The sequence below is a fragment of the Leopardus geoffroyi genome, chromosome E2, assembly GCF_018350155.1.
Source record: "Leopardus geoffroyi isolate Oge1 chromosome E2, O.geoffroyi_Oge1_pat1.0, whole genome shotgun sequence".
In the NCBI taxonomy this organism is placed as follows: domain Eukaryota; kingdom Metazoa; phylum Chordata; class Mammalia; order Carnivora; family Felidae; genus Leopardus; species Leopardus geoffroyi.
In genome coordinates, this window is record NC_059335.1 from 4,031,040 (window position 1) to 4,049,022 (window position 17,983).

General features: G+C 48.7%; 1 protein-coding gene and 1 long non-coding RNA gene across 2 annotated transcripts in view; one reads left to right on the plus strand and one right to left on the minus strand.

Moving 5' to 3' along the window:
- On the plus strand, nt 1–8,943 carry LOC123578617 (T-cell-interacting, activating receptor on myeloid cells protein 1-like). Its single transcript, XM_045441609.1, has 6 exons — nt 1–107; nt 5,827–5,862; nt 5,994–6,284; nt 6,540–6,836; nt 8,053–8,223; nt 8,560–8,943. The coding sequence occupies exons 1-5, from the start codon at nt 74–76 to the stop codon at nt 8,193–8,195; spliced, it is 801 nt and encodes a 266-aa protein (XP_045297565.1). The 5' UTR covers nt 1–73; the 3' UTR covers nt 8,196–8,223; nt 8,560–8,943.
- The window catches only part of LOC123578618, a 31,789-nt gene continuing 13,825 nt past the window's right edge, over nt 20–17,983 (minus strand). The window contains exons 2-3 of the long non-coding RNA XR_006702436.1: nt 17,490–17,550; nt 20–127 (exon numbers count right to left, since the gene is read on the minus strand). This is a non-coding gene — a long non-coding RNA (uncharacterized LOC123578618). The remainder of the gene's footprint in view (nt 128–17,489; nt 17,551–17,983) is intronic.

The following is a 17,983-nucleotide window of genomic DNA, read 5'->3' on the forward strand; positions in this document are numbered from 1 at the left end:
GCCGTCCCAGCTCCGCTCCCTCCCACGGGCTGCACAGCTGAAGACGCGGCTCTGGACAGGCTGGTTTGCTGCCATGATCCCTAGGCTACTCCCACTGCTCTGTCTCAGTAAGTCTCACGGGGCGACCCTAGAAAACAACAGACTCGGTAAGAGGTTTGGGCTGGGGATTGAAAGAGAAAACAAAAACATCAGCCTTGGTTTACTGAGAACATACTATGTATCAGAAATCTTGCCGAGTGCAATCAATGCACACATTACTTCTAAACTGGTGCTTTACAAATTTCAATGAATGTTCCAAGTTCATGATTTCTGCAGAAAAGCCTTTGCTACCTGTACTTTATTGGCTTAACGTGTTTTTTTTTTAATTTAAAAATAATGTTTATTTATTTATTATTTTTTTTATAATATATGAAATTTATTGTCAAATTGGCTTCCATAAAACACCCAGTGCTCATCCCAAAAGGTGCCCTCCTCAATACCCATCACCCACCCTCTCCTCCCTCCCACCCCCCATCAACCCTCAGTTTGTTCTCAGTTTTTAACAGTCTCTTATGCTTTGGCTCTCTCCCACTCTAACCTCTTTTTTTTTTTTTTTTCTTTTTTCCTCCCCCTCCCCCATGGGTTCCTGTTACGTTTCTCAGGATCCACATAAGAGTGAAACCATATGGTATCTGTCTTTCTCTGTATGGCTTATTTCACTTAGCATCACACTCTCCAGTTCCATCCATGTTGCTACAAAAGGCCATATTTCATTTTTTCTCATTGCCACGTAGTATTCCATTGTGTACATAAACCACAATTTCTTTATCCATTCATCAGTTGATGGACATTTAGGCTCTTTCCATACTTTGGCTATTGTTGAGAGCGGTGCTATAAACATTGGGGTACAAGTGCCCCTATGCATCAGTACTCCTGTATCCCTTGGATAAATTCCTAGCAGTGCTATTGCTGGGTCATAGGGTAGGTCTATTTTTAATTTTCTGAAGAACCTCCACACTGCTTTCCAGAGCGGCTGCACCAATTTGCATTCCCACCAACAGTGCAAGAGGGTTCCCGTTTCTCCACATCCTCGCCAGCATCTATAGTCTCCTGATTTGTTCATTTTGGCCACTCTGACTGGCGTGAGGTGATACCTGAGTGTGGTTTTGATTTGTATTTCCCTGATGAGGAGCGACGTTGAACATCTTTTCATGTTCCTGTTGGCCATCCGGATGTCTTTAGAGAAGTGTCTATTCATGTTTTCTGCCCATTTCTTCACTGGATTATTTGTTTTTCGGGTGTGGAGTTTGGTGAGCTCTTTATAGATTCTGGATACTAGCCCTTTGTCCGATATGTCATTTGCAAATATCTTTTCCCATTCCGTTGGTTGCCTTTTAGTTTTGTTTGTTGTTTCCTTTGCTGTGCAGAAGCTTTTTATCTTCATAAGGTCCCAGTAATTCACTTTTGCTTTTAATTGTTTATTTATTTTTGAGAGAAAGACAGAGCACAAGTGGGGGAGGGGCAGAAAGAGAGGGAGTCACAGAATCCGAAGCAGGCTCCAGGCTCTGAGCTGTCAGCACAGAGCCCGACGCGGGGCTCGAACTCACGAACCGTGAGATCATGACCTGAGCCGAACTTGGACGCTTAACCGACTGAACCACCCAGGCGCCCCGGCTTAATGTGTTTTGTTTTTAATACTGACTTAGCCTTTTGTGCTTAGGAAAGAAACTTTTGATACTATGAATGAAAATCCAGGTCGGGGCACCCAGGTGGTTCGGTTGGTTGAGCATCGGCTCTTGGTTTTGGCTCAGGTCATGGACCTCATGGTTTATGGGATTTGAGCTGCGCATCAGGCTCTGCACCGACAGCATGGAGCCTGCTTGGGGTTCTCTCTCTCTCCCTCTCTCTGCCTCTTCCCCACTCAAGAACACACAGACTCTCTCTCTCTCTCTCTCTCTCTCAAATAAATAAACTAAAAAAATCCAGGTCAAATACAGAAACTATAAAGTAAATGCAGCGAGAAGGAAACAGTATTAGCATTCTCTAACTATACGCTGGTCCTCGTCAAGCTTCTGGGCCTGAGAGCTGCTAGTTCTCTGCTATGGAGGCAATTAGCCCCCATCCAGGCATGTCAGAGGCTAGCTTCAAGGAGGCTCTCTTGGTGCTTACTGCATACAATCACGCAGCGCTTGGACTGTCCTTCCTTCCACCTCGAACTCATCACGTCTAACACTGATGGGACGTATTCCACATTTGGGAAATACCACGCTGGTCTCCACCCGTCAAAAAATAAAAACAACACTCCCCACAACACAAACCCTGCAAGAGAGAATGAGGTCCACGTCTGCAGATTAGGAATCCAATCTGAGTCTGCAGAGTCAAGCGCCTGGTCTCGGATCGCACGGGTGGCATGCAGGGAAGCCAGATCTCAACCCAGAACCGCCGGGTTCTAAAAACGTTTCCGCTCAGCCAAGATGTTGAAGTAAGAGGGACACACACATGGGGTCCTTGGTATGGAGCACTCTAGGAGTGTCCGAAAGGGTTTCGGGGTTGGAAACCCCTGAGGAGGCAGAGACGCGTGATTCAGAATGTCCCCAGTGATGGACCAGAGACCAGAACTGGTCTCCAGAAACCAACAAAGCTTGATATCCACAAACAGGAAGGGAGGACTCACGTCAGCGTGGCTCTTTGCACTTGGCTTCCTGCCATCGCCACGGATCTCTGATCCCAAGACTTCAGGCTTGCTTGCAGAGGGCCCCTTATGTCAGAGGCTCGTCGTAGGAAGACACGCCCGTCTGTGTCCAAAAAAATATGTCTACTATTCCTTTTATCGTTCATTCTCCTCTGGCTGGGTTAGGCACAGGTTCCACTAGCAATGCCTTCCAGAGATCGTCTCCGGACACATGTCTGAAATCTTCACTCCTTTTGACGGCTGAGTACTATTCCACTTATATATGGATCTCATTTTGTTTCTCCATCCGCCTGTTGGTGGGTGCCTGGGTTGTTCCCACCTTTTGACTATTCATTCTCTGCCTCACTGCAATGAGATAAACCTTTTTCCATGTTTGGCTTTGAGAGTGAGTGAGTCTCTCCTAAGAGGACTTCCTCTTGCCTCCATAAGCAATGAGGCCTCTAAGCAAGTGTCCTGCTCAAGACAGGGGTGAGATCAGATGAGATGTGCCGGGGCCTGGGGCCAAATGATAAACCCCACGTGGCCTGAAGGTGTGTCCAACCACCATCTACCAAGTTCCATCTCCTTCTTGCTAACAGAGCACAGGAGGCCACTGAAGCGATTAGGCCCATGTTTCTAACAGATCTCCATTTTTTTTTTTTTAACCCTGTGTGGACCACCAGTTTTGTGTCTCAGCAGTGAGAAGGGGGAAACTACCAGCTTTTTTTTTTTTTAATTTTTTTTAACGTTTATTTATTTTTGAGACAGAGAGAGACAGAGCATGAACAGGGGAGGGTCAGAGAGAGGGAGACACAGAATCTGAAACAGGCTCCGGGCTCTGAGCTGTCAGCACAGAGCCCGACGCGGGGCTTGAACTCACGGACCGTGAGATCATGACCTGAGCCGAAGTCAGATGCTTAACCGACCGAGCCACCCAGGCGCCCCGAAACTACCAGATATTTATGCTAAAACTGCCTCCCTCCCTCCATAGTTCTCTGATCCCAAGACGTCAGGCAGCCCCACAGAGTAATCCTTACATCACCTCCTTACCTCCCTCAAAGGTGTTTGGGACCGAGCATCTTGAGGAGTGCAGGAGGGGGCTGAGGGACACAGGGCTGGGACTGCAAAGGCTCTGAATTTTCACAGGCCCCTAAATGTCCCGTGAGGCAAGACAGAGCACATGCTGACTTCTCTGTCCTAATCGCAATCCCCTTGTGAGCTGTCCCATGCCATCTAGAATTTATTTTTTCAGACTCCCACTTTGTCTGGCATCGGTGAGAATTTTCTTTTCAATACCATAAACACACGCATTATGTTCTGCTTTTTATTACGTTAAATATATGTAAATAATATTGATCCTCTTAACTCTCTGTAAGTATACAGTTCGGTGGCATTTCAGTGCATTCACAACGATGTGCAACCTTCACCCAAAACGTTTGTCATCCCCAACATAAACGCTGTACTCGTTCATCAATACTCCTTTCTGCTTCCTCCCCAGCCCCCTGATAACCATGAATTTGCCCATTCTAGCTAGGTACTTTGTGTCAGTGGAATCACACAGTAATTGTTCTTGGGTGTTGGGCTAATTTCACAGCAAAGTGTCATCCAAGTCCACTCATGATGTAGCGTCTATCAGCATTTCATTGCTTTTAATGTTTATTTATTTTTGAGAGAGAGAGAGACAGAGTGAGAGCAGGGGAGGAGCAGAGAGAGAGAGGGAGACACAGAAACAGAAGCAGCTCCAGGCTCTGAGCTGTCAGCACAGAGCCCGCCGTGGGGCTCGAACCCGCGAACTGCAAGAGCATGACCTGAGATGAAGTCAGATGCTTAACCGACTGAACCACCCAGGCGCCCCAGCATTTCATTCCTTTCAAATGGCAGAAGAGTATTCCACTGTCTGTACAGACCACAGACCTTTCCTTTATCCACTTATCCTTCACTGGATGCTTGGGTCTTTTCATGTTTTGGCTATTTATCACTTTTTCTTTTTTCTTTTTTTTTCAAAACATGGGATGTAGTATTTTTGATTTCCCCAGACAATTTTAGCACAAAGGCCTGGTAACTTCCCCCTTTTCATGACTAAGACACAAAACTGGTTCACACAGGGAAAGAAAAAGAAAGAAAGAAAGAAAGAAAGAAAGAAAGAAAGAAAGAAAGAAAGAAAGAAAGAAAGAAAGAAGAAAGAAAAAAGGAAGGAAGGAAGGAAGGAAGGAAGGAAGGAAGGAAGGAAGGAAGGAAGGAAGGGGAAATCTCTTAAGTATCTGTTGACTTAGAGCAATCACTCTCTTCCAATAAATTCTGTAAACAGGCTTGATGTTATTTTTCGGGAGATCTTAGAACTCAGATAAAACGTGTCTACCACATTTGGGCATTAACAGCAGGATGTCTGTGGGTGCTCGGAGATACACATAATAACTGTCAATTGCAAATTTCTTTCTAAGTCAACGGATTTTTTTTTTAAGTTTTTATTTTTGAGAGAGACAGACACAGTGCGAGTGGGGGAGGGGAAGAGAGAGAGGGAGTCACGGAATCTGAAGCGGGCTCCAGGCTCTGAGCTGTCAGCACAGAGCCCGACGTGGGGTTCCGACTCATGGACCAGGAGATCATGACTGCAGCCAAAGTTGGACGCTTAATGGACTGAGCCACCCAGGTGCCCCTGGCATAGAGCAGCCTTCAGCATGGGGTGGGGAGGGGTTCTTCCGGCACAGGTGAGGCTGTCTGCAGACTGTCAGGCCCACTCAGGGTCTCAGACAAGATCAGAGGTGGCCCAGGGTCACATTCAAGTCCCATGCTTCCTGATCTTTTTCAGGGTTCCTGCCTTCTACATCCAGGGTGAATTGGCGGGGGCCACTGGGGGGGATGTTCAGGAACTGTAACACCAGCTTGACAGAAATGCAAGAACCTGTCCATGAGAGAGGCTGAGAATCCAGGGGACTGTGGACGTTTGTGAAGCCAGGAGAGCCCCTGGAGTGGCAGGTGGCATCCAAAGAGGAGACCTTCTGTGGGAAATGGGGCAGGAGCTGAGGGCGGAGTGGAAGCCTGGGTCCAGCATGGGGAAATGAGAACACTCCCAGATGCGTGACCTCCAGGGTCTGGTCTCAGTGGCAGCACCCCCGCCCCGGGGAGGTCCCCTTGAGACCGGGCTCAGGTCTCACGGACAGACGGTTCTCTTGCAGGGCTGTGCGCTGGCCAAGGAAGCAGGGGGACTGACGGTGAGTGTTCCTTCAGTTAAACCCTCCCTCTCCTTCGCTCCAAATTGCCCGCATCCCTTCTCTTTCCTTCAAGGGGTTTCCTGACAGCAGGCGAGGGCACCAAATCCTGTCCCCAATCTGCTTCCTTCCAGAGCCCCTTCCCAAGCCCACCCTCAGGGCCTGGCCCAGCTGGGTGGTGCCGCCCAGAAGCAGTGTAAGGCTGCAGTGCCAGACCCCGACCAAGGATGTCGACTTTGTTCTCAAAAAGGGTAATGTTGTTTTGGACTTTTCACGATCACCGGCTTCCAAGGAGGGCCTGGCTGAATTTCACCTCACTGACCTAAGAACCAGCCACGCTGGAGACTACACCTGTGAGTGCTACAGACCAGGGGCCCCGGACATCAGATCACCCCCCAGTGAGGTCATCCTGCTGCTGGTGACAGGTGAGGAGCAGGACGGGCCTGGGGGAGGGACCAGAGGAGGGGACAGAGAAGGTGGAGACACACAGCAACAGAATGACTTGGTCGGCCTCATCCAGGGCTCGTGGGGGCGGGGGGACCTCCTTCCCGCAGAGTCGAAAGAGGGTGACACCAGGGATCTGTGTCCCACCTTCAGCAGGAACACCCCGTGGGAGAACAAGGGTGAGTGGGGGACACCGGGCTTCTCCCCGTGACCTCGGAGTCCCCCTTCTCTTACAGGAGGTCTCCCTAAACCTTCCCTGCAAGCCCACCAAAGGGGTGTGGTGACCGCAGGAGACGACGTGACCCTGCAGTGCCAGAGGCCAGACAATACTTTCGGGCCCATGAGGTTCGCCCTGATGAAGGCGGGAGCGGCAGAGCCCATCCGGCTCCGGACCCCAGCCGGCAAGGAGGCGGACTTCTCCCTGCAGATTGTGACAGTCGGTGACGCCGGGAACTACAGCTGTGTCTACTTCCAGACCAGGACTCCTTTCTGGGCCTCACAGCCTAGCGATCGTCTTGAGATCCGGGTGAGAGGTGAGGTTTTGCACGATTTTTCAGAAGTTGGAGAAAGTCAACTCATTTCTTCATCAGCTTGTTTTTATTTTGGCTGTTCTGCTTGCTTTCCCAGTTGGGTGGACCCATCACTGACTTACAACACTATCAGTTTAAGGTGAACGACGTGCTCTTTTTTCTACCTGGAGAGCGTTGCTTCTGTTCCTTTCTGATTCTTCTCTCTCTTCTGACTTTACCGTCATCTCCTTCTCACACCTGCCCTTTCCTAACCTCTAGTCTTTGGCCTTTGTTGTTCTGTATTCCTGGAGAATTTCTCAAGTTGTTCTTGCAAACGATCCGTCCCGCCAACCGTCAGCGTCCCTTCCCCTACCCTTTGCGTCTCTTAGACTTGTGGGTCGTCCCGGTGATGGCAGCCTCATGGCTTGCGGTCTCGTTCTTAGTGCGCGCTGCTGCCCCGGCCGCCGGCTTCCGGGTCACCCGTGGAGGATCTTTCACAACCATCTTGTGTGTCTGGCCAGAACTTGGCTTCCTCGGATGCCACACCCCGTGCTTCTGTGGCACCGTAGACGTGTGCATGTGAGCCGTGGTGGCCCATCGCCCTCTGGTTGGAAAGCAGGGACCGTGCAGCCAGCGCAGACAGGTGCAGAGGGCGCCCTGGGCTCCGCGACGTCACCACGGGTTCCTCCCATGGACTCTGGGCACTGAGCCCAGGTCCTCATTAGCCGCCAGGGCCAACACTGAGCCCTAGCTCTTCTTGGGTGCGGTGGGAATGAAATGCACAGTGCTCTCGGTGCTTAGCTACTGGGCTTGAATTTTCTTGAGCTCACGGCTGCCTGAAGTCTTTGCCGTGAGGAGGGGGTGCACAGACACCCACCGAATCATTTCCGAGCTCGGGGCAGCATCTTTGGGTTTTGGTCTTGCTCCTAAGCCTGATTCCTAATATCAGGAGGGAGAGGGGAAAAGGGACACGTGGGAGGGTCAAATGATATGAAGAGCCAATAAATGAAGGAAGAGAGACCGAGCAGAGAGAAGACAAAGGACAGAAGACCAAGGAAGACCCACTAGAACCCTCACGAAATCCCACGTTGGGTTTTCAGTGATTACAACTTCAGGGCGGCCACAGCTGACCACTGGCCAGGGCACACAAGTGGGTGCAGGAGCGTCCCGTTGGGCAGATCCACGTGGGAAGGACGGACGCTCCTCTACTGGCTGGTGCTGACCCTCCCCTCTCTCCCAGTCCCCCCAGGTGCCATATCGAGGGACTACACCACGGGCAACCTCATCCGCCTGGGTCTGGCTGCCCTAGTTGTGGTTATTGTGGGCGCTCTCCTGCTGGAAGCCTGGTGCAGCCAGAAGGAGTCTCCACCTGGATCCATGTAGAACTGAGCACTTGTCTTGTTCACGGCTGGTATAGTGACGCGGGGTTCTCTGAACACCAAACTCCACCATGGGGACATGCTGTGTTTCTCACCATGGGCACAATTGATACTTTGGGTGGGGTATTTCTTCAGCACGTGGGACTGTCCTGTTCCTTGTGGGAACATTCAGCACCATTTCTTTTTCTCATTAAAGAGCAGCTGAAGCCCCAGTCATTGTGGGACAAGATAACGAGTGCTATCAGGACCTTTCCCAACATTCCTAGATACGGAGGATGGGAGGTGGGGTGGTGTTCCCCTGGTGGAGAACCTGTGTTAGGAGGCCAGGGAAATAATATTCTTCCTCTTCCTTCCTCCCCTGTCCTTAGGTCTGTACTACCCACATGCCCCAGGGCTTCCCAGGGAATGACGAGTGCAGATGGAGAGACCTGCCGATCCTTAACAGTCCTGTGGAACCTACATTCTTAGCTCTATGAAGAACTACTCAAGGACGAGGCTTACCTCTTGCCATAGCTCTGCCTGGGTCAGAGCACAGAATGGATCTTAAAGACACACTCAAAAAATTTGGATGATTTGAAATAAATACTTAAAACTTCAGAGTCTGGCTGGGTAGCACGTGCAGTTACCTCCATAGGAACCGTGATGCCATTGATATTTAGGGAAAACACTGCTTCCTGCATATTATCGACCCCCCTCCATTCTCTATTTTGTACTTCGGGACCAGCAATTAGTCAAGTGTGAAACTTTCTTCATCCTATGTGTCTTTTCAATTTTATTTCATAGAGTCTCCACATTTTGCCTAATTTGGGGAGGCTCCCTCTCAACTTCATAGCATCAAGTTGCTTCTGAGTTGTACCCAGGATTTCTTCATCGTCTGGTGCAGGTGTAAAAAGGTTATCCACAATATCTTCACCTTCACGATCTGTTGCTGTTTGTTCATAATCCTGTTCTTTGTCACAAATACTCATTCTTATTTTAGAACTATTGTCTCCTCTCTTAAAACCCGGGAGATACGCTTATAAAAATCCAGTTCTGGGGTCGCCTGGGTGGCTCCGGCAGGCATCGTGACTGTTGACTGCGGTTCAGGTCATGATATCAGGTTCATGAGATCAAGTCCCACACCGGGCTCTGCACTGAGTGCGTAGCCTGCTTAAGTTTCTCTCTTTGTCCCCCTCTCCCCATCTCCCCCACGTGCTTTCTCTCTTTTTCTCTCAAAAAGAAAAAAAAAAAAGTCCTGTTTGGAGTAGAGATGATTCTTGCAGATGTAATTCTTTGTTTCATCTGCTTCGTTTTGTTGCACTGGCTTTCATCACATCATGGACGAGTCTTGCTTCGGGGTGCTGGGGGCAGACAGGAGCTTCTCCCAGGCTGCAAATCTTTTGGCAGACTTTCTCAATGTGGACACTCTGGTAGCCTCAGGCACCAGGAGAATTTTTCTGTTCCTTCTACCCAATGAGTAAAACTCATGGTTCCTACTGAGAACAGACCCCCTTGGCTGGTGTTTGGCCAAGAGTGGCCAAATGGACAGAACTTTGGATTTATGCCCAGTATGAGTGTGGCACATCACAGAGACACCAGTTGTTCACTGGACAACCACGTCTTGCTTCAGTCTCTGCCTTGGCCGTGCATGCAACAGACTTTGTGATGTTTCCACTCCCTAACGTGTGACTGCCCATGTCTCTTTTAGACTGCCTTTCCTCTTCAATCCTATCTTACTTTTATTTTGAAGTCATTCAATTCACAGGAAGTTGCAAACTCAGGACAGATACTTGTACCCTGCACCCAATTTCTCCAATGGTTCCATGATATGTCCATTACAAGATCCAAACCAAGAAGCCAACACTAGCACAATGCGAGGGTAGGGTTTGATGTTGTTTTGTCACGTGTAGATTCATGGAGCCACCAGCACAACCAACATAGCGATCCATCTATCACCTCATGCTGTGCCTTACTGTCACACCCACCGCTCTCCCCAGCATCACCCTCCAACCTGGGCAACCACCGGTTTGTTCTTCATCTTTACCACTGTGTCATTTTCAGAATGTTTTATGTGACATCACCTGACTTTCTTTTCCTGACCTGTGGGTCACGTGAGAGGAAGGAAGGGAAAGGCTGGAGGAAAGAGGTCATTGCCCACATGGAGCTGTCCTCCGTCCAGGGGTTGCAAAGCTGAAGAGGGGTCCTTGGATCAGGCTGCATGGCCAGTATGACCGTGGAACTCCTTCCTTCCTTCCTTTGCTTTGGTACGTTCCTTAGGATGGTATGCTGGGGGGTTCAAGATAAGGGTGGATGGACAGGTTGAGAGACGCGGAGAATACAAAAGACACAACACTGGTTGTATTTACAGATCGCTTCACACATGTCAGGGCCCACGCTGCAAGCTTTACATCCATTCACCACTCAAGTTTTTTCCAATATTCAAATATGTACATTCCACATTCATGAGTGTGTGCTATGCCTGCACCACTGTTACTCATTTAGTAATTTACTAATAGGAGTCAACGTTTGTTCTTTTTTTTTAAATTTTTTTTTTTCAACGTTTATTTATTTTTGGGACAGAGAGAGACAGAGCATGAACGGGGGAGGGGCAGAGAGAGAGGGAGACACAGAATCGGAAACAGGCTCCAGGCTCTGAGCCATCAGCCCAGAGCCCGACGCGGGGCTCGAACTCCCGGACCGCGAGATCGTGACCTGGCTGAAGTCGGACGCTTAACCGACTGCGCCACCCAGGCGCCCCTACGTTTGTTCTTTAAATACACGTTTTTATTTGAAAATGGAAACAGCAATAATTTAAAAATGCAGTGTCACCTACCTGGTAAAGGAGGGTAAATATAAATATAGAATACGATGGAAAGGCAAAAAATGTTAGGACGTGCTAGCCTGACACTGTTGATGGTCAGGCTTCTGAGCCCACGGCCAACCACTCCCTAGTTACAAAGAGTGACGAGCCAGAGATAAAGGTGTTCTAAAGTCGGCTTGAAATGCATCTTCTCTCCTTGATGTGATCAGAAGGGCATAACGTGATTGAAAGGGTAATAACTTTCTAACGCCATGATCAAAGCTATAGAATACCACGTCACTGCATTGTCCAAAATCATCTCCTAGAGCATTCTGTGGGACATGTCACTCTGACCCTTGCAAACACTCCTGTGTGGTGGGAATTAGGCCCACTTGGATAAATGAGGACCTTGGGAACGACGGCTGAGGGTTCCTGCTCAGGGCCCCAGGGAGAATGAGCAGAGAAGTCAAAGCCCAAGTCCGTCTGCTTCTAAAGGCATTTCTGTTTCCACTGGGTTACAATGGGAAATTAAGACAGATACAAGTATGGGGTCTCTTCAAAACAGAAATGTCCTTGGGGTACCTGACCAGATGCTGGGGGGGGGGGACATTCCAAAGACACAAAAGGGAGGAGCTCATGATGCTAAGTGAAAGTCTAGTCACAAAGACCATATAATACACGATTCCACTCATAGGAAAGTCCAGAGTAGGGAAACCCACAGAGAAAGCAGGGTAGTGTTTAGGGCTGCAGGTGGTGGGGGTAGGGAAATACAGCAAAAGCTTTAGAGTAATGGGGGGTCATTTTGAATTTGTGTGGTATTTGCACGCATCTGTGAATAAAGGAAAGCCGCTGGACTGCACGTATTACATGGGTAAACTGTATGGCATGTGAATTACATCTCGATAAAGTTGTTTTAAAGCTTCCTGGGTGTGGAACAGGGTACAGCTCAGGATGTGTGTCTACAGGTGCCAAAACCCTGGTTTCATCGGGCAAGGATGGCATGTGGTTCTCGGCTTGGTTTTGGGCACCCTGACTGGATCCAAGTTCTTACCACATCTCTCTGATCCCTAGATTCTAGGATAGTCTATGCGCTCTCTTTACATCAGACCCTCACCGTGGGAAAATGAAAAGAATGTCCTTCTTAGGCCTTCTAATTGTGTTTCCAGGAAAGAAGTGAATTCAACTCATGTTTTGGAGCCTCCTCTCCTGCGCACGCGGGTTGTGGTGCCTGGGCCCGGTTTCCTTATCCATACAACGAGGACAGTTATGCCCGTCTGCAGGGCTGTCACAGTGATTAGAGACTGCGTGCTCATAGGAAGATTACTGCCATTTCCATGGGGGAATGAATCCTATCGTCCCCTCCCCCTGGCTCAGGAGCTATTTCTACTGGAAACCCATCACATAGGACTGCCCGTCGTCTGTCAGCGAAGAAAGCATGTCCCTCCTGTCTTCTGTCCTTGAGAGAACGTGTGCCCCTGTGATCAGGCTTCGAGGCAGCCCCAGTGAGATTCTACAATGGTCTACAAAAGACTACAAAAGTCTACAAAAGACTTCTACAACGGTCCCCTCTGATCACCGTGGAGGTGCTGTGCAGAGTGCACCCGAGTTCTGTGGCCTGGGCCAGTGTGATGAGAAGCCAGGTGGTCAAGCCTGTGTCCAACCAACATGTTCCTCCTAATCATACTGGGTGAAACCCTGGAGTCTGAGAGAGAGATATACCCCAGTCGGGAAGCAGGGAGAGGGTCCCCGTCCCTACCAGCAGCATCCGGGGCAGTGAGTGAGGGCAGGCGTTGGGGAGGCAGGAACTGAAGAGCTCTGAAGGTTTCAGAACCTGCGTGGTCCTCAGTCCAGAGACGGCAGGTGGAGGGCACTGAGTTCTAGCAGGAATTCACTTGAAGTGACTACACAATGCCTGCTAATATTTTTTCTTAACTAAGTTTAATTCACAGGGTAAGCTGGACTCTCCCACTCGAGTGCCTCCCTCTACTCTGATCTTCCAACAGCTATGGGCAGCTTAAGGGCCTTTCACATTCTGTGACTCCAGACATCCCACTCGCTCCCATGGGAAATCTCATCTTCACCACTAAATCCGCTCACACTGTGTGCGGTCTGACCATGGTCTTCTGCCTTCTGCCCAGTTTCAGCAACATCAGAAGTGGCACATGCCCTCCTGCCACAGTACGGCCCATCCCAATGGGGACGGATCTGTTCTGGGGCTCTGCCCTCTCTGCAGGGACTGGGCAGGAGGGACAAGGATCCAGGCCCCCTGGCGCTTTGATGCACAGGGACCAGGCTCTGTCTAGACGTGGGGGTCATGCTGCTTCCCATGTGCAACTTCTGAGGCGTCCACAGGTCTCTGCTCTCTCTACCTGCTTCTTTCCTCCATTTTTTGTGTTCCTCTGACTTTGCAACAGCAGTCCTCAGCGTGCCTTGGCATACGCCCACTATCTTCCACTTTCTCAGACTTTTCTCTTCTTTCTTTAATAAAAAAACGTTTTTAATGTTTATTTTTGAGGGAGAGAGAGAGAGAGAGAAGGCGCAAGCGGGGGAGGGAGGGGCAGAGAAAGAGAGAGAGAGAGAGACAGAATCTGAAGCACACTCCAGGCCCTGAGCTGTCAGCACAGTGCCTGACGCGGGGCTTGAACTCACAAACTGCGAGTTCAAACTCAAACTCATGACCTGAGCCCAAGTCGGCTTAACCGACTGAGCCACCCAGGCACCCCTGCTTTTCTTGATGCGTGCATGTGTTTGCACCTAAAAGTCCTATCAACTTCTCACTTTCCCCCAGAAACACCAAACCGTTTTTCCATACGGGAGAAGGAAATTTCTCTTCTTACAAATGCATGTCTAACTAAACTCCTTGTGAACGTAAAATCTTCATTACAGTAATATTCATGTACCGGCATGATGTCAATTTCCAGGAGCTCTTAGCACTCAGGCAAAAGTACGTACCCACACAGACACTCCACAAATCACACTATGACCGTTCTCTATCCCAAACTGCACTTAATCTAGCCATTTCTTCTACAGCCCCTGATACATTTTCTTCTTTTCTTTTTTTCTTTTTTTTAACGTTTTATTTATTTTTGAGACAGGGAGAGACAGAGCATGAACAGGGGAGGGTCAGAGAGAGGGAGACACAGAATATGAAGCAGGCTCCAGGCTCCGAGCTGTCAGCACAGAGCCCGACGTGAGGCTCGAACCCGCAGACCGCGAGATCATGACCTGAGCCGAAGTCAGACGCTCAACCGGCTGAGCCACCCAGGCGCCCCAGAAATATATTATTTTTAACCAAAGACTGTTCTGTTTGTCTTTCTCATTTCTCCATTGCGTCCATTATGTTCCTTTGAAGTCTTTCATCGTTTCCATTTGTTTCACCTTTTTTATTTTGTGTTCTTGGATGATCTCTCCTGTCAGTCTTTAAAATCATTAAGCTGGTCACCAGCAGAATTCCTTCTACTACTGTCTGCAGCTGTTACCATTTTGGTTTATCTTGGCGTTAACAATTTAATTTTCGATGACTCTGTCTTGTTCTCCAGATGCAGGGTTTCCACAGCACTCTGCTTTTGTGTCATGTTTGTGGTATCCACTTGGGTCACCAGGCCCGTACTACATCGTTGAAAATTACCTTTGTTTCTACTATAATTCTACTTCACTGGATGCTACAAATGAATTTCTTGGTTTATAATTTTGTGTCTTCCTGATTCTTCCCACAGGCAATAAACGTTTTATAATTAGAAATGAAGGCCTGTATGGTCAGTAATGAGAGGGGGAGGGGACTTTCTAAATATGGTGGCATCATCGGGGCCTGGGTGGCTCAGTCAGTTAAGCATCTGACTTCGGCTCAGGTCACGATCTCACGGCTTCTGAGTTTGAGCCCCGCGTCGGGCTCTGTGCTGACAGCCCAGAACTTGGAGCCTGCTTCAGATTCTGTCTCCTTCTCTGTCTGCCCCTCCCCTTCCCATTCTCTCCCTCTCTCTCAACAATAAACAATAAAACATTTTTAAAAATATGGTGGCATCATTAGAAATTACTCTCCATGGACCTCACCTCAGGGAACGTGTTTACCGCTGAGTTTACAGATAGACTCGGCAGTAATTGGGATGTGTGACGTTGAGAAATTCCCTGTTTATAGGCCATAGCTATTCCCAGTTCTGAGAGGGATGATGCACATACAGGCTCCTCCTTAGGAACCAGGTCCACAGCCAACCCCAAGCCCTACTTGGTTGCAGCTGATATGCACCATGACCCAGATGCTTAGCTTCTGAATTCCAAAATTCCTGGGCTCACTGCCTATATGAAGTTTAAGTTTTGTGCTATGAGGATACTGGGCCAGCTACGAGATTTTGGCACTCTGCTGGAGCCGTAATGGGTTGATTTTTGTCCCCCAAAAGGTATGTTTGAGTCCTAACTCCCAGTACCTGTGAATGCAACCTTATTTGGAAATAGCATTATCTGGTCTTTGCAGATAATCGTTTGTTAACTTCCCATGAGATTACACTGGATTAGGGAATACTCTTACTCAATGTGACTGGTGTCCTTAAAAGATGAGGAGTAAGTAATGACACTGAGACATACTGAAGGAAGACGGCCATGTGAAAACAGAGGCTGAGATTGGAGGGATGTGGCCACAGGCCAAAGAGTGCTTGGAGCTTCCAGGAGCTAGAAGAGGAAAGAGGGAAGGATCTTTGCCTAGAATCTTTGGAGAAAGTATTGCTCTGTCAACACCTTGACTTCAGACTTCTGTGGGAGGCCGGGCCCCGGTGCCAGGCTGAGACTGGGTCGAGCAACGGTTCCCTGTTGACTCAGCCAACCCGATGGTTCCCCCTCCCATTCCCCCACTTTCAAGGGCATACGAAAGCCTTGTCAAGGCTGAGAAAGTTAATTCCTGAAGCCTGTGGTCTGCAGGTGTTGGCAGTAATGCTACCTCCCTTTTTGTACCCCGAGTCGGATAGAAACAAACATGGGAATTGTGTTTTGCTAGCAATCTTATCAACAAGGTCTTGTTGTGACCCGTCTAGAAAATGCACAAGAAACACAGAACTAAATGTTTTGGTTGGCAGCGATTATGTGAAACCTGTTTATTCTTAGAATGGCCTGACCCATAAGAGTCTGGATAGAAAAGATTGTGTAGAGCAACAATAAAGCCGTCACTCGGGCCATCAGCCCAGGGGACCCTCCTGTTCCCAAACTGGCTTCTCTTCTCTCTTTTTTTTCTTACATTCCCCTACCCTCAGGACCCTGATCTCGGTGTTTGTTGCGCCGGTCGCAACAGACTTCGAACCTTCAGACTGTGAGAGAATACATTTCTGTTGCTTTATGTCACCCAGTTTGTGGCACTTTGTTATGACAGCCTGAAGAAGGCAATAAAAGTGCTCTGAGTCTTTTGTGTTGCTCCTAATCCCTAATCCCTGGAGGGAGAAAGGAGAAAGGAAATGTGGGAAAGTGGAAATGAGATAAAGACCAAATAAACGAAGGAAGAGAGAGAGGGCACAGAGAATATAAAAGAAAGAAGACAAAAAGAAGGGCCATTATAGACCTCATGAAATTCTACATTACGTTTTCTTTTTTTTTTTTTTCCAACGTTTATTTATTTTTAGGACAGGGAGAGACAGAGCATGAACGGGGGAGGGGCAGAGAGAGAGGGAGACACAGAATCGGAAACAGGCTCCAGGCTCTGAGCCATCAGCCCAGAGCCCGACGCGGGGCTCGAACTCACGGACCGCGAGATCGTGACCCGGCTGAAGTCGGACGCTCAACCGACTGCGCCACCCAGGCGCCCCCTACATTATGTTTTCAATAAAACTTGAGTGAAGGTACAAGACCACTGGCCAGGAAACACAAGCGGGTGTGTGAGAGTCACATTTGGTAGATCCATTTGAGCAGAAGGGATACCAGTCATGATCTCATTCTCTCTTTCAGTTTTCTCAGGTACCACACTGGGGGATTACACCAAAGTTAGCCTCATCCGACTGGGTCTTCCTGTCATGTTTCTGATTATCACCAGGACTGAAGCCTGGCATAGCCAGAAGGAGTCTCCACAAGGAACCACATAAAGCAGCTGGACTTTTGTAGCGATATACGGTTCCTTAAACCCCAAACCCTATCATTAACACTTCCTGTTTCTCAGTAGGAGGGCCAATGGCCTTTTAGGTGAGATATTTCTTTACTATGTGTGACTGTCCTATTGATTACAGAAACACTTAGCATCTGCTTTCCCCGTTCAATACCAGTTAAAGCCCCCAATAAGCACGGGAGAAGAAAAAAAGCACATACTACAGTACTTTTTCAAACATCCCTGGATACAGATGTTGGGGAATGGGGTGGTATTCCTCTGGTGGAGAACCTGTGTTTAGAGGCCAGGAGAAATCATATTCTTCCTTTTCCTTCCGCCCCCCCACTGTGATCTCTTTCTGTCCTTCTCCCCACAGACCCCACAGCTGCCCAGGGGAATGATGGGTGTTGATCAAATCAGACCCACTGACCCTGAACAGTTTCTCATGGAACGCGCATTCTCACCTCTGTTGAGAATGTTGCCGCTCCAGGACAAGATGGCAGCTTCCTCTTCTGTACTATTCACCTGGGGCAGAGGACAGGCATAAAGGTTAATCCCACAAAATATGAATTTATGCAACACATAACAATTAATCTTTCTCCTACTGATCTACCATTTCTGTCATGAACCATAGTTCCATACGTGTGTGGGTCTGTTTCTGGGATCATTATTTATTTGGTCAGTGTGGCTTGTACTGTGCCTTTTCCTGACCTCCTATGTTGTGAACACTTTCTCAGGTACTACTGGAAATACGTATATATTCCTCATGAAGTATATGATTAAATACTTTGCCCTTTCTTAAAAAAAACTTTAATGTTTATTTTTGAGAGAGAGACAGAGAACGAGCAGGGGAGAGGCAGAGAGGGCGACACGGAATCTGAGGCAGGCTCCAGGCTCCGAGCTGTCAGCACAGAGCCTGACGCAGGGCTCAAATTCACAAACCGTGAGATCATGACCT